This window comes from Strongylocentrotus purpuratus, unplaced genomic scaffold (genome assembly GCF_000002235.5).
Source record: "Strongylocentrotus purpuratus isolate Spur 01 unplaced genomic scaffold, Spur_5.0 spur5_scaffold_17, whole genome shotgun sequence".
Lineage (NCBI taxonomy): Eukaryota > Metazoa > Echinodermata > Echinoidea > Camarodonta > Strongylocentrotidae > Strongylocentrotus > Strongylocentrotus purpuratus.
In genome coordinates, this window is record NW_022145602.1 from 18,671,978 (window position 1) to 18,689,302 (window position 17,325).

At 37.7% G+C, this 17,325-nt stretch overlaps 1 protein-coding gene across 1 annotated transcript; it reads right to left on the reverse strand.

Moving 5' to 3' along the window:
• Positions 1–286: 286 nt before the first annotated feature.
• LOC582364 (transmembrane protein 19) lies at positions 287–11,293 on the reverse strand (the record flags this gene model as incomplete). The annotated part of the gene is given in 4 exon segments (XM_030987842.1): positions 287–1,520; positions 1,760–1,975; positions 9,505–9,759; positions 11,156–11,293. Coding segments are annotated over 4 exon segments (776 nt in total), but the record flags the coding sequence as incomplete, so codon positions are not given.
• Between the last annotated feature and the right edge of the window lie 6,032 nt (positions 11,294–17,325).

Below are 17,325 nucleotides of genomic sequence, written 5' to 3' on the forward strand. Positions count from 1 at the left end.
TTTTCACGTAAATCATGAACATTTTTAGTTTTAATAAATAATCTATATAAAAACTAATGATTAAGAATACCTAATATTCAGAAAATAGTATCAATTCTTCAAAGTTTCTAAATGATGATGTGAAATGTCATGCACGCAATATGATACAAATCATATAATCTGGGCAAAGGCATGGTGAAATCAAGTTTTGGGGGATAATCATAACAAGGAAATGAATAGGATAAAATGATATAAAGCAATCAATAAATAGTGAGGCAATGAAGTCACAAACTGATAACCAAATTTGTGTAGTGATTTGTAAGTTGCATAGTTTTTCATACTTACAAAAAAAAATCATAACTTCCTCATTAGCTATCCGATTTTGCTCGAACTTATTTGGCTCTGTTTCTCCCACTTTTCTGCATCTATTAAAAGCAAATTATTTTTGGAGTGGACTTAGCCTTTAAAAGAAAGGAGAACACAGCAGTCATTACAAGAATGTAGTCAGTTTACATTCAAGACTCTGTTAATCAGTTCATTGGCATCAAAGGTAGAGTTCAGTCAGGATGGAAGCAAGGCTACATGAAAAATATAGTACAAAGGCATATCATCATATATGGGCCCTGTTTCATAGAAATTGCTATCAATAACAAGTTATGTTTACTGTTATAAGCTACTGAAATCACAGCATTTTATTGGTTGAGACCAAATTTGTCTTAGAAATTTAGCATTTCTTATTGATAACAATTTTCATGAAACAGGACCCTGCATCAGTAATCACCTGTATAGAAAGACCTGTCTAGAAAGCCCATACTATATGTTTCTCTCAACTGAGACAGTGTTTCTCATTAAAATACGTATTAATCAGGAGTTTGATACAAAGACCACCTGTTTAACCCATTGCAAACAGGGACTGGGCGATTCCTGTTCAAGCCTGTAGGCTTCATATCTTTCATCACCCAACAGGTTAAGACCATATCATACATCCCTATCTAACAAACAAGTTTTAGTAGAACCTGTATATATAAAGGCCATCTGTCTATAATTACCACAAATTTTTTTCTCCCCTGGATGGTCTTTGTACACAGGTTTGATAGTGTAAAGGTTAATACAGTTCAAGATAAACTTCTATAACATGAATAGAGTTCTCCTTCTTAACGCAGGAGTTCTAGCTGGTCTGCATTCAGCACATCAAAACCCACATGAGGCATTTAGGTTAAGCCTGTATGACAAGCTGTTTACAAAGACCACATATGAGTCTCCTTCAGGTGGTCTTTCTACACAGGTTTGACTGTATAATAGATAATACAATTCAAGATGAAGAGACGTTCTCCTACAACATGACTATAACTTTTGTTACTTGTTGGTCTATTTCTAGCTGATCTGTGGCCAGTAGGTAAAGCATATGTGAGGCATGATGAGGACCGTTAGAAGGCAGGATAAGAGGTTGATTCCTTCGTTGTCAAAGAGGGCGATACCTGATATATGTTCTGTGGTAGGGGAGGCTTGGTGGACCACCTTGTGCTGTCTTGTACAGTATGCTGCAGAGAAGTCACACAGAGGGAGAGGGAGACGGATAATCAGAATTCATATTTTCATCAAATTTGTAGCCCTACACTTATGAAACAAATTTCCTGCATTTCTAAGAAAAACAATGTATTACTTCACTGACAAAATCAAGAGGTAATCTGCCATCTGCTGCAGGTCATCTAAACAATATGAATCTAAATGGATGAACTAAATAATGCCACAATGGTACATGTATGAATAGATCAATTACCTGAGTACTGGAACCATGCCCCAAGCAAGGAGTCGAAGAGTGAGCCTAGCAGACCAGCCACGCCCCCAAAGAGGACGACAGGCCACTGGGGTGGGGAGTTATGAAGCATGTCTTGACTGAAAGTCATGAAGATTCCTAGCAGGTATCCTAGGCCTACGACTAGTCCTCCTGCAAAGCTCATCAGCGTACCCACAAGTGATATGCCCCCATTGGTTCCTGGTTGGGAGATTAAAGAGCGAGACATTAACAAGAGACAATGTCCTTTGGCAAGACACTAATCTGCAATTGCCACTCTCCACCCTGGTGAAGCAAAATAGTAAGATTAAACGAGAACTTACCGTTTGAAGTTTGATCTTTATTTTATGAATATTTAGGAGGAAGTTATTACATGAGATCCCGCCAAGCGCATGCGCAGTCAATATTCAAAGCTACAAATGTGGCTACTCTCAGTAGTAAGGAACAGGGAACTTACACTTAAGTTTGAAGTTTGGGTGGGTGAGGAGGGCATGTAATAACTTCCTCCTAAATATTCATAAAATAAAGATCAAACTTCAAACGGTAAGTTCTCGTTTAATCTTACTATTTTATATCATATTTCGTCGTTCGAAATTACATGAGATTTTGAAGCATAGTAGCCACATTTGGAACAACCAACATGTACAGAAAAGTGAACACTGATTATGCAGATTGAATTGAATGCTTCTAATCAATGACTCACCATATTTGACAGTTATTGTAGTCTTTTCATACATGTACATGTGGCAAAACATTTCACATACAAGACGTCCATATATAAGACGTCATAATGTTGCAAAAACATTGTTCGTTTCTGTATCTAGTTTATTATAGCCATCTGGTTTCTTAATCCCAGTTCTATTAATTAGACAGCTGGTCTCTTAATGCCAGTTCTATTGAAAAGCCTTCTGATGCAGTTCTTAAAGCAGTGTGCTATCTTGTAAGACTGCCTGGGTAAAGTTTCTCTTGTTTTCAAAAGGTTTCCTGTAGAACTTCCTGAACGTTTTCTCTGAAGACCATCCTGCTCGGGCTAGGATCTGGTCCATTGGAAGTGCTGCCTTGGCAGCTGCTGAAGTTGATGCTGCCCGCGTTGAATGAGCCTTATAAACGTTTGTATCCACACCGCTCTTAGCAAGCAGGTCTTGATCCAGCGAGATAAGGTTTGAGTTGTTACTCTATTATGAGGTCTGGTGTAACTTACAAAGAACGAGTTCTCATTCCCACGAAGTGGTCCTGTGCGCTGGACATAATGTTTCACATATTTTAAAATACACAATCTTCTATCAGGTGGATATGCTTCCAATTTAAACTTAAAATTGGTATTTCCTGGTTTGCTTTGCTTCAAGTGTTCATCCAAATGAAAAATCACAAAGCCCCCTTTCAGGGTCACCTTGTTAGTCTTTAATATATGCAAGGTTTGCACTCTCTGTGCCGATACAAGAGCCATTAGCATACATACTTTGAGTGTTAAATCTCTGAGGTTTAAGGAGTTTACTGGAGACAATTTTCTTAGAAAATTGAGGACTGGACTAATATTCCATATTTCTGTATATCTAGGTAAGACAGGTCTGAGTTAAAAAACACCTCTCATCAGTCTGGTTATAAGTGGGTGAGTACTTATTGTCTGATTACTGTCAACGTGAATCAGAAAAGTGGATAAAGCGCTACGAGCTGTATTGATCGCACTGTAGCTAAGGTTCCTGTCATGAAATAAACTACTAAGGAATTCTAGTACCGTTTCCACCTCGGCTTGGAGGTAACTCGTATTCCTGCTGTGGCAAAATCTTCACCACTGTGTGATGTAAACTTGGTACTTCTTGCAGGTTGATGCTCTCCATGAAGCTGTAATGATATCCACTGTTCGTCTGCTTAGTCCCCGATTCTCAAAGTGTTGCCGCATAACCTGCAACATAAGAGGTCAATATTAGCATTAAGAGGGTGGGTGGTGTTTAACACAGGAAGGAGTAGCAAATCTTCTTGCCTATGGATAAACAATGGCTCTCATTCCATCATGCTAACCAACTGAGGGAACCACGCCTGAGTAGGCCAATTAGGGACCAGAAGTAACCCTCTAGCTTTATCATCTCTGATTTTTTGCAAGTATTTGGGATCATACAGAACGGTGGGAATGCATAGAATGCAAAAGGTTTCCAATCTAGCGTAAATGCGTCAACTGCAAAAGCCCCAGGGTCTGGGTGCCAAGTGAAATATTTCTCTACTTGAGCATTTAGTCTTGAGGTGAACAGGTCTATTTCTGGTACACCAAAGTGGGAAACTATTCTATCGAACACTTGTCTGTTTAGTTTCCATTCTGTTCGATCATTAAATTTCCTGGATCTTTCATCTGCTATAGTATTGAGCCGACCAGGTACATGGGCTGCAGAGACCCAAATATTTCGAGAAATGCACCACTGCCAATTTCTCTCGTCATCTTGTCACACATTGCGGACTTGCAACCTCCCATGTGATTTAAATAAGCCACTGCAGTGGTATTATCTATTCTTACCATCACATGAACGTTACGCTTATTCATGCAAAAGGATTTTATCCCCAACCCAGCGGCTAGGGTTTCCAGGAAATTTATTTCATTGTTTCTTGCCCTTTCTGCCTCAAATTCATTCCAACGACCCCCTGTTTGCTTCTGGAGGTCAGTAGCTCCCCATCCAAGGCCACTGGCATCTGTGTGCAATTCTAAGTCAGGTTTTTTCCTAACAATTGGGGAGGAGGCCATAGAAACATTGTTCATCCACCACTTTAACTCCTCTTTTGCCTCAAGGGACAACTTCATATTTCTGTCAAAATGACCCCTGTTTTGTCTGAGGGCTGCAATTTTGTCCCTTTCCATTGATCTATAGTATAAGGGGCCATACTCAACCGCAGGGAAAGTTGCTATGACCTTCCCAATCACTTGTGCTACCATTCGTATTGATGGGAGGTACGTGCCCATTAATTCACGGCATAAATCTTTCACTTCTTGTGCCTTTGTTTGAGGCAATTTTACAATCATAATCTCAGTGTTAAGAATGAAGCCAAGAAAGGCTAGTTCACGTGTTGGGATGAGCACCGATTTTTTAGTGTGAATGAGGAATCCTAATTCTGAGAGGATCTTTAAGCTTTTCTTTTGTCTCACCAATAATTATGGTGTCGTCCAAATATCCTATGACTGTATGACCTGCTTGTCGCAGTTCGGCAAAGACTGGCTTCAGCAATTTTGTGAACAGTCTGGGGGCTGTGCTGAGCCCATTAGGTAAGGCTGCAAATTGCCAGTGCTCACCCTGCCACATGAACCTCAAGTATTTCTATTATTTGGGTCTACTGGAATGGAGTAATAAGCATCTTGGAGGTCGATTGATGCAAGATAACAGTGCGGAGAAATCAAGTGCTTGGCAGTGTGGATGTTATCCATCTTAAAGTGTTGTACGTTCAGACTTTGATTAAGCTCTGATAAGTCTAAGATCATACGAGTACCCCCATCTTTCTTGGGTCTCGTGAAGATGTTTGAGAGGAATTCTCCCTCTTCAAATGAGCAAGGTTCTATTACGTTTTTTGCTTGTAGAGCCAAGATTTCTTTAGTAATCTGGTTTATTTCTAAAGGGCTCTTTTTGTAACCATAGAGAGGCTTATTTCTTGAGGGAACCCCTTTCGAATAATCAAATTCGATCTCATAGCCTCGCACTGCTGATAGCAGAAATAGATCTGACATTAATTCACGCCATCTACGATAGAAATATATTAATCAACCTCCAACAGGCACATTTGAGATGCATTCTTGTTGTAATGTACATGAAGTAGAAGGAGCATTAATCTTAACATTCTCAAAATATTCATATGTGCTACTTACCTCTTTGGGTAATGGTGTAGCTATTTCCTCCTTGCTGCCTGTGGCCGCTGGAAGGATTGGGTCTGTTTCCCCATGCTCATCATCTGGATGTGAGGCGGAGCTCTGTATGGTCTGCCTCGTTGGGTTCGCTGGCCTAAAAAAGGCCTGTTGTAGTTCCCACTTGCGGGCCTGCTACTTGGAAAAGTTTGTGATGTGCCGGTGGCACGGTTCCATCCTTGTCTGCGGTATTGAAAAGTGCTGGACGCTTGCGTTCTGTACGGATGGTACTGGGGGCGGGGTGTACGTTGTCCACGCACCACGCCAGATGCAGCTTTTTGTTGTTCTGTAAGATCTTTGACTCTCTTTGTTAAGTCATCGCCAAATAAGTACTGACTCACTGGTGTGGCAGGTTTGCATAGATGTGAGTACTTGGCATTTAAGTCTGGCTTAATCTGATCTTTGCGTAAGCAGTTGATTTCAAAGTTTGTGTTACACAGCAATGCCAATGCATCCTGTTGTGTCTCAGATAGGCTATCAGGGGACAGAGTTTGAATAAAAGCTGTGAGTCCCCTTGTCAAAGGCTTTTTGATTCTTTACAGTTTCAAATCACAGCTTCTTGTATGCGAGGATAGGTTTTCCCATATTGCTGCATTCACTTTGGGGCAACACAGTGGAGTACAATTGCTTGGAGGAGGGTATTTCCCTCCAGCTTCCTCCAACACATTTTCCTCTAGCTGGTGGGACATGAGGTACATGGCAGACTTTGCTAAATCATCGTGGATCGCGCCACCTACACCAGTGGGATAGCAAATTTCTGAGCCAGGGCAGGAACTTTGTCTTCATACTCCTGGTCTAAACCTGGTGCAACAGTTTCGTTGACATCACCCTCATCCATGCTGCCAATGTCATATGACGTAGGGCATTGGCCCATGTTTCCAGTGTCAATATGCTCAAAATCATCATCATCATCATGTTCAACTTCAAGAAATCTCACGTTCGCCGCAGCTGTACATGCTGTCGGTGGTGTATCCCCGGTGGGGCGAGTTGCAGATTGACAAGGCAAAAATCCACCATTCTCTCCATTAAAGGTAAAGACCAGTTATGGTCATGCAATTGCATTGTGAAAGAAACGTTGTGGAATCGATCAGAAAAGGTTGATCATCTAGCATCTAGCATCTGCAAGGTTCTGGAATCATCAAAATGATAAGAAATTTGGCCCATTCTTCGTAAAGTTACAAGCACTATACACAGAAAGATGTATATGGGACTACCCTATATCTCTCACAGACCATGAGAGAAACAAATTTACCAAATATATGAATTAGTAGGCGGTTTCCCGGCAAATTTTTTATCATCATGTATTAGTCAAAACATATTCATTCACATGATTGGTAATGAGAGCTTCCATTTCATTTTTTGAAATTGGGGTGTTTCCAATACTGGTCTTTACCTTTGGCTTTAAGGATTCCAATTTGTCAAGTCTTCCTCGTAAATCCGTGAAGTCCTCCTTTTCTTCAGGCTTTTTGCCCTTCTTTTTAGGCCAGAGTTCTTAGACTCATTCGGGGCAGGCTTTGCCAAGACACTTTGCGTTTCGTATCGAAGGATTTCACTGCCGATGAGCGCTTTGGCTCAGGCTTCGTAGAGGGGCCCGCGGCGGTTTCGCCCAGTGAAGTTCCGGCTTTATCCGTGCTCAGCGTTTCGCTGGTTTTCTGCTTGGTGCTGCCTGACGGAGACGCCATCGTGTACGTGGAAATCGGAGCAAAACTTCGATTTTTGATATAAAAACAGCACAGATTCTCAAAAGTCTTCCAAAACATGAAAAAGGAGAGTTTCTCTCCCTATTGAAGTATTTTTTCGAAACCGCTGGTCCGAAAAAATGCCGAAAAATAGGTATTTTGACTGCTGAGGGAAATTACTTTCCCGGTAAAAATCAATTGCGCGGCAAATTGACTGCACATGCGCTTGGCGGGATCTCATGTAATTTCGACCGACAAAATATGATATAAAATAGTAGCTGGTAGGACAGAATTCCTTGATAGCTTTAGCACCTTATTAGTGGCAGCGCAGCTACAGCTGGGGTTATAATATGATACTGTGTATTAAGCACATTACAGTGCATTCATATAGTGGCTGTGCTATATAAATAGACCTATTATCATTGAAAAAAGTGAAAGTCTTATTAAGAGAAAGATAAAAGGCAGTGCTCAAATAAGATAAATAACCCCAAAAAGAACTTGTAGTGACTTGACCTTTGGAGAACTTTGCATTTGTAAATATTATTGTCTTGTCTTTATTGTGTGGCTTGAAGTCTAGCCTTTTATTCCATTGTCACTCATTTCTTTAGTGACACCTGTTGCATTACTAGAGTGCCACAAATACTTACTCTGGCAAGCACATTCCATACCCTATGGGTTGGGATGTGCAACCACCTAATGTACTGGTATAGCTTATACTGTACAGGGACATTACACTTGCTTGCTTTATTTGCCACACCTATTTTCATCACTTCTCCTGAGCTGTTCATATAGAGCACACCTATTCTAGAGAGTCGATCGATCAACAGCAAAGCTAATTCAGCTTCATCTTAATTCTTGTCCTATTTCTTCGCTTGTTTCTCTACTCGGTTCTGAGGCCTTATTACTTTATAGAGATTATAAGTTTCTTCTTCTTTACTTAACTCGCGAAGAAGCGTCATTACTTTGTACATGGTCTTACATATTCTTTCTACGGGTGCTGTGCAATATTTGAACTACTACTTGTGATATAATATATGTTCCAAGTATCTGTACTCAACAGTGTTTCTACGAGACAAGGTAGGAAAGAAATCTATTTCTATTTCTTTTATTTAGGTGATTAAATTCCCTAAAAACTATTCAAAGTGGCAAAGATTAAAATGAAGATAGAAAAAGAGATTAATGTGGTAATAGGAAAAGATCAGATGCAAAAGAAATACATGAAAATGAGAGAGATTGTTTAAAAGAGGGCTTAAGTTAAAAGAGAATGGAGTTAGAAATAATAATATTAATAATAATACTCAGTTTTTATATATTACAATCACTAAGTGCTTCCAAATTTGGAGATTATTACCCCTGCTTTAGCTGTGCTGCCATTACGGCGCTCTAGCTTTCCAAAAAATTAATTCCTGCCATATACCCATTTACATCACCCGGGTTGAGTTGAGTGTGGCAATGTCTTGCCAAAGGACATTAGTGCCACGGCGGGTCTCGAACCGCGGACCTTGTGATCGACAGTCCGGCGACTTAACCACTCAACCACGGCACCTCTACTAAGGGAAAGGAATAGAGTGGCAGGTTGAAAGGATGATTGCTATCCTGCTGCAATACCAGTCTTCCTAAACCAATATGTCCCTTCCAAGTTGGTTAAATCTTTATTTCCAGTTTTACAAGTTTTTTTTTATAAGAGCTAGACAGGAAGGAAGGAGTGGCTTCCTGTTCGACTCTTCAAGATTGAAATGGTGATTGAGGTGTATTTGTAGGTTCTAGTACACCTACCCACCGGATAACCGGGTCATCATAAGGTCCGCTATTCATAAGGACCGCTTTTCATAATTTGAGAAAAGGGTCATTATTCATAAGGACCACTATTCATAATCAAAGAAGATGGTCGGTATTTATAATATGAGAAGAGGGTTGCTATTTATAATACAAAATCAGGGTGATTGAGGCGTATTTGTACATTGTAACATCATCAACCTAAAACAAATGTGTGTAGCAATGATCATTGCATTAATTACTTTCAAACCACAAATTCTGCCAGTGGATTTTGCCAGTGGTGCCGATTTGCAAACATTTCATTCAAAGAAATCATGGAATCATAACACTAAAATGATGCAATATGCCCTTATCACAAATGATTTTTTTGTAAAGAGTTTGAAGAATGTCCCACTTACCTCTTGGCACCTTTTCCAATGTTGTAATCAAGCGAGGGCTCTGTGTCCCTACGACGCTCCCAACCTCTGAAGCCCACGTGTCACCGCTACAGCAGGCTATCCCACTCATCACCCCGAGGGCGATATAAGTGGTGTTGTAATAGTTGGAGAAGTCCAAGGGGTGGTCTTGGAAGCCTGTCTCCAGGATGAAGTGGGCTGCGTATAGAGCGGGGATTCCCCCATTGGTGAAGACTTGGACCCATGTTCTCTGTCCACCTGTAACAATATCAGTCATAGCAATCAGGGGTTGGGCAAGAGAGGGGGGGGGGTATAATTCTGAAAAATTACACAAGAGGGCAAATTTTTGTTTTGTGTACATTTGGTAACGATTGAATGTGCAAGAGAGAAGCTGACGGCCTGGAGGGGCTGAGGTACAGCACAGGAGTAGTAGTACTTATGGTATGGCAAGTGAGTTTTTTTTAGGAGTACCGTAAGGCCAGGTGCACCCTCCTCAGATCCATCATTGTTTTATGCTTAACATCTTGCAAATCATAGGTAAATGATCATTAGGCTTTCCAGTGCATTATTACTCTTTATTATTAGTCATTAATTGATTCAGTGGAAAAATGAGTTCTTTTCTCATTGGAGCTATAAGAAAATGTTATATAACAAAAATTTAGAAGGGCTTTTTCGGACTTTGCAAGAGCTATCTTACTTTAGTTGACATAAATTACTTGAACCCTGTAAAATAAATAAAGCAAGGTCAGAACCCCCATTTTACAAAGTGTTGATATAAATCGCAAGTTATTTGTGATTGATATCAATCGCAACTATGTACATAAGAGATAGGAGACTACAAACTTGGGATTGAATTGAAGACTTGCGATTAATCCACATCAATCGCAACTCTTTATAAGACGGATCCAGGTCTTGATTTTCCCCAACATCTCAATTCACAAAACAAACAGAGCGACCATAGGAAATATTTTGATCCACATAATAAAATGCAGATTATGTTCATATTACAGACAATGCGTGTCTGATGCGGAACTGCTCCTCAATGGAGACTTTCAATGCAATTTGAGTCATTGGGTGGTATTCTCTTAAGTTAAGCCGGGACTAAGTCCAGACTAAACAAGAATTTTAGTTCGCACTTCTATGGAATGCTAGGTTTCATCTTCCTCCTTCAATATTCATGACAAAGGTAATCTACCAATGACTTTGTTGAAATTTAGTTTATATTCATATTATCTTTTTCTTCCTATTTCAGTGCAAAATTAATTTTTTGGACACTTTTCATTGAAGGATTAAAATAATCTGTTCAGGGTAAATTAGCTCACAACAGGCACTCCAAAAAGTGTGAACTAACTAAGCACGCGCTAACTTAGTACGCGCTACCGGAATACCACCCATAATGTCTGGACGAAGAAAGAAGCAAAGTGGTTCTGATATTTTTCATAATACCTTTTGGCTCTGGACTGAGTCTGAAATGAACCACTTCTGCAGTGAATATGAAAGTGATATTAGTCAGCCAGGGCAGCATTTCACAAAACCATCAAGTACAAATTTACTGACATCCCATTGAAATGTGTATCAATCGCAATACACGCATTTCCATGGGATGTACTGACACAAAGCGATGCCCTGTAATCCAGGCTTTAGAATCTCTCACCTTCTTTGTAATCCTCTTCCAGTTCTTCCTTTCTGCTGGCTCGGAATCGTGTGAGCTTGGAGCCCGTGTAGAAGAAGGCAACAAGACACAAGAAGTGAGAGTAGCTACTTAGCGTCATTATAACACCCATAACAAATGCTGGAAAAGGGAAGAGAGGTGCAAATAAAAGTTCAATGGTTTATATTCAGTTTTAGAGGTAGCAAGTATGATAGTATACAAATATGCACTGTCTTGAGAGGTTCTGGTTAAAACTATGCGCAAGACATGACTCCAATAGTACTATTTGCTGAGGGGTGCAGCCCCAAGGCAAATGGTACTTTTTGAGTCACAGAGGCCCATAGTTTAAACAAGTACCTCAAATAGAAGCCATGGTATATTTCTTTCATATCCTGCATCAAAAATGTAATTAAAAAAAAATAAAATAAAAAATCCTATTTTTGGGGAAAAAAATGACAATTTTTATCAAAAAAGATTTAAAATATTTTGTTATTTGTAAAAAAAGAAAGAAGACCTTTTACCTTGTGACCTGCAATTTTTGTCATATGATTTTTGGTATTTGATAACCTTGTGAACAAGTTTCATGGAATTTGAACAAACACTTTTGAAAATATGCTAAAAATTCAAAATCTTGATGTTGATGCCACAAAAAAGTCTAAGTTTGTTGACCTAAAATGACCTTTGACCTTAACTTAGTGACCTGAATTCTACTCACATGATTGGGGATACTTGATTACCCTATAATCCAAGTTTCATTCACTAAGAACTTATACTTTCAAAGTTATATCAAAAATTCAAAAATTTAACCTTAGGTTAAGTTTTCGATGATGATGCCACAACATACATGTAGTTTGTTTGTTTGTTTGTTTGTTTGTTTGCTTTTATTTCTGCGTTCAAAATAATACAATACATAATGTGTTTACAAAGATAATATACAAAACAATTCATAAGATAAACAATATAGTCATGATACATAATGAATACAAAATAAGGAAGTGAGCTTAAACATTTTTTTATAGATATATATCCATATATACGCATATAGCACATGCATACATACATACACATACACATATACGCCTATACATACTCTCACATATAATATAATATAATATAACACATATAATATAATATATAATCCAATCAATGAACGCAGGAGACCGCCATCGTGAGCGGTAAGGCTTGAAATTGATGGCGGCCTCATAAAAAGATTCGTGACTGAAATTGATATTTACTGATCAAGTGGGTGCATTGCAGGTGCAGGTGCTGGTGCTGTATGTAGCAGTTGAGTAAAATGAGGATATTGAATGACGAATGTGAATATTTATGTGAATATGTTAATTTGGAGTATGGGATTCATAAGATTGAATGATAGTTTTTTTTAGAGTGGCTTTCAAGGAGTATATGGTCGAACAAGATTTAATATCGTCTGAAAGATTATTCCAGATGTCTGGACCATGATGACAAATTGATTTAGAGGCAATTAACAGTCTTGGGTTTGTGAGATGAAAGTTTCTGGATATGCGAGTTGGGTAGGTATGGACAGAGCTATTGAACTTAAACATGTCATCAAAAGACGAAGGGAGCAGATTATTAATATACTTAAACATAATGATAGCTATTTGAATAGTATATAAGTCGGCAATTTTTAGTGCTTTTTGTTTAAAAATTAAAGGATCGGTGTGGGCCAAGTAATGCGATCCTCTCACAAATGCGAATTGCTCTCTTTTGTAGTTTAAAAATAGGAGTCAGCTTTGTAGAACCACAACTAGCCCAAACTAGATGGAATTTTGACTGCGCGCAGTCGAAAATGATGCCTCCGCCATAGAGCAATTTAAACAAGTTTGGAGTTTAAATCTCCAGTGGTTCTTGAGATATCATGATAACAATCTCAATGTATGGAATTTCATAAGTTGACCTCTGTGACCCTTGACCTTTGACCTACGTGCTCCAAAATCTAATCAGATTGTCTTCCTATGGTGATACACACTATCATTAAGTTTGAAGTTTAAATCTCCAGTGGTTCTTGAGATATTATGATAACAATCTCAATGTATGGAATTTCATAAGTTGACCTCTGTGACCCTTGACCTTTGACCTACGTGCTCCAAAATCTAATCAGATCGTCTTCCTATGGTGATACATACTATCCTTAAGTTTGAAGTTTTTACATCTCCAGTGGTTCTTGAGATATCATGATAACAATCTCAATGTATGGAATTTCATAAGTTGACCTCTATGACCCTTGACCTTTGACATACGTGCTCCAAAATCTTATCAGATCGTCTTTCTATGGTGATACATACTATCCTTAAGTTTGAAGTTTAAATCTCAAATGGTTCTTGAGATATCGTGCTAACAAACTCAATACAAGGAATTTCATAAGTTGACCTCTGTGACCTGTGACCTTTGACCTACGTACTCCAAAATCTAATCAGATCGTCTTCCTATGGTGATAAATACTATTCCCGAGTCTTAAGTTTAAATCTTAAATGGTTCTTGAGATATTGTGATAACGGTCAAACGGGACGGACGTACGGACGTACGGACGGACAACCCGAAAACATGATGCCTCCGGCACCACCTTCGGTGGCGGAGGCATAACAACGTTACAGTAGGTTATATATGGGAGTACTAACGAATAATACAATAAAAATAAAGTTTTATGAGGTAAAATAAATCTTAACTTGGAAATTATTCCAATACTTTTTGAGATACTTATTATGATATGGTGCAGATGTTCATTCCAAGATAAAGTTTGATCTATGATAACACCTAAAAATCTAGAGTGAGTTTTCTGCTCTAATGGCATGCCGTCAATCTGTAAGTGAATTGGAGTATCAGTAATATGAGAATGGTGTTGAAAATAGATGAAGTGGGTCTTTTTTGTGTTCAAAGATAGTTTGTTAGCTTTAAACCATTGTGATACTTTGTTTATTTCATGATTTAATATGTTGTTTAAGGAAGTGAGATTTTTATGAGAAAAAAGATATTTGTGTCGTCAGCGAATAATACAAAAGATAAAATGGAGGATGTATTAATAATGTCATTGACATATAGCAGAAATAACAGTGGGCCTAGAATGGAGCCTTGAGGGACACCACATTGAACTAAAAGTGAATCAGAATCATAACCATATTGTCTTCGATTTCTTAAATAATCTTTAAACCAAAGGAGTGATTGACCTCGTATACCATAATAATTAAGTTTTGAAAGTAAAATATCGTGATTAAGTGTATCGAATGCCTTACTGAGGTCACAAAATATACCAATGACATGTTCTTTGTTAGCTATGGCGTTTGTAATTTTATCATAAATTTGGATTAAAGCCAGGTTTGTTGAGTAATTTTTTCTGAAGCCATATTGATTAGAAGTTAGCAAATTGTGTTTGTTGATAAATTCATAGAGTCTATTATATACTATTTTTTCAAAATTTTGGATATACTTGAGAGTAGAGATATGGGGCAATAATTCCTAATTTCATGAGGATTGTCTTTTTTGAAAATTGGATTGATTTTGGCGATTTTTAATAAGTCCGGAAAAACACCTTGTGATAATGATTTATTGAAAATGTGACTAAGAGGGTTAGCAAGTGGGTGGATTATTTCTTTTAAAAGAGACACACTAATTCTATCATGCCCGTGAGATTTGGTTGTTAAGAGAATGTGTAATATTGATAATTTCGGTGGGGTTCGTGGGGCTCAAGAACAGAGAATGTGGATTAGGTTGGGGGAGATAATCCGTGAAATGCGCATTTCGGCTATTAATCTTGCTTGCAAGTTCGGGTCCGATGTCTGTAAAAAATGAATTAAATGAGTTTGCATGAAGGGAAGAGTCAACTTTAGAACCATTTAAAGTCATATCATCAGTAGGTGGGGGATTTGCCTTAGTTCCCATTACCTCTTTGATAATTTTCCATGTTGCATTAGTATTTGAACTGACATCCTTTATTCTATTAGCATAATACATTTTACGTGATATACGAATTAATTTTGTCAACTTGTTGCGATATAACTTGTATGTTTTTAAATTGGCTTCAGTAGGATTGTGTAAATGTGATTTGTAAAGGCGATTACGTGTCTGTATTGATTTCAATAAACCCTTTGTTATCCAAGGATGTTTGGGGGTTTTTCTATTATTTTTTACTTTACCTATGGGAATATTTTTTTCATAATAACGTTGTAATTTATTATTCAAGAGATTATATGATATGTTCGCGTCAGCTTCATTGTATACATCCTCCCATCCCTCAATTAATAAGTCTTGCTTCATTAATTCAATATTACGTTTAGATTCTTTTCGATATGTACGTTGGTTAAATGATTTGGGGCATGGTAGTTTTAATTCACAAGTTAAAAATATTGGTAAGTGGTCTGAAACTTCAGAGCATAGAATTCCTCCTATCATTTTGTTATTCATGTTGTTATGTACGTTGGAAAAAATGTTGTCAATTTGAGTTGATGAATATGGGTTAATTCTGGTGGATTTATTGATGAATGAATGGAAGCCGAATGAGTACATAAGTTTCATAAAATTGTTTGAGTTATTATTGAAGACTGAGGGTAAGAAATTGATATTAAAATCTCCAAGAATAAAAGTATGCTTATTTTCATTACCTATATATAGAGATATTGCTCAAGTTCCTTATAAAATAAATCAAAATTAGAGCCTGGCGGTCTATAAATTAAACCTATGATGATATTCTTAAATCCTGTGTTTTCAATTTCAATGAATAAAGTCTCTGCATGTAACAGTTTCACATCGGAACGGATCTTAAATTTCAGTTTTTCAGCAATGTAGAAGGCCACGCCTCCGCCTCTTTTTCCTTTGCGATCTGCCCTTATCAACTTATAATTTGGTAAATTAAACAAATCTGGGAATTTTCATGTAGCCATGTCTCGCTAATACCAATAACAAGGAATTTGAAATTGTTTAACGTGTGTAAGAGATTTTCAAAATATTCGAAGTTTCTATTCAGACTTCTTAAATTTGCGTGTAAAAGGGAAATATCATTTGGATTACTATCAACCATGTTATTGAATTCTTGAGGTGTGTAGTATTTGCTATTGTATGAATTTTCTATGTAATTATCAGGAATAAGAGAGTGACTCCATCAGAAACGATAACATGTAAAGTACCAGATATTATGTAAGGGATCAACTGCAAGCGTGCTTGTGGTGTAGGTGCGTTTGCAAGTGACTGAACGTGTGTTCGTGTGTGTCTGTGGTGCTGATGTGCAGTCAATATCAATATAAAGTTCATCTAAAAAAATAATAAGACCCATCTTGGTCAGCATAAGAAAATCACTGGAAGCAGTAGAGCAGAGCTCAACCACCTAAGAACATGTATATAATAGATAGAAATCATTTACACATAAAAGAATAATAAATAAGCGGTCACATACAAATGAATAAGGAGCAAACCCAGGAATATGCTTTTTTTTTTATCATAAAGTGCAACAAAGCCATACGTTAAACAAGCTCAGGGGTGTAAACAATGTAGGAATATTGTTCATATAAATGTGATAAAGGAGCATGAGAGGATCAGGATCCACTCAGTTTTCAAAGTTGGGAGTGATTTACCAATTATAGTTGTTTGTCAATAAGACATTGTCTGTCCGCAATTTCAGACAGGGTGATCAATTATTATTCGCACAAAAGGCTGGTTACATGGGAATACAATTTCACATGTGCTATGGAATCGATAATGGACCATGGGCCTTGAGCGTATCGGCCTTCAAAATTTAGATAAAATAAAATGAAAAATATGTTTGTTTGTTTGTTTTTTTGTTTGTTTTTGTTTTTATTTTCCTATCTTCTGTATAATAGTTACTGTCATAACCAAAAATAGTATTCCTCTTAAAGGTTAGCAAGGAGTGCAAGATATTAAAAAATTTGAGATTAAAGTAAGTACATAGCTACTGAGTGGTTACATACATTTCACATTGTATTGACCAGATTCAAATGATCGCCTTATACACCAGGTGTAGTAAAGTAATTCCACGTTCGTCTAAGTCTAAGTCTGTTGACCTGAAATGACCTTTGACCTTGACTTTGTGACCTGACATTCAATTCCCATAATTGAGGATACTTGATAACCCTATAGACCAAGTTTCATTGACTAGGGACTTTCACTTTTAAAATTATATCAAAAACTCAAAAACTTAACCTTAG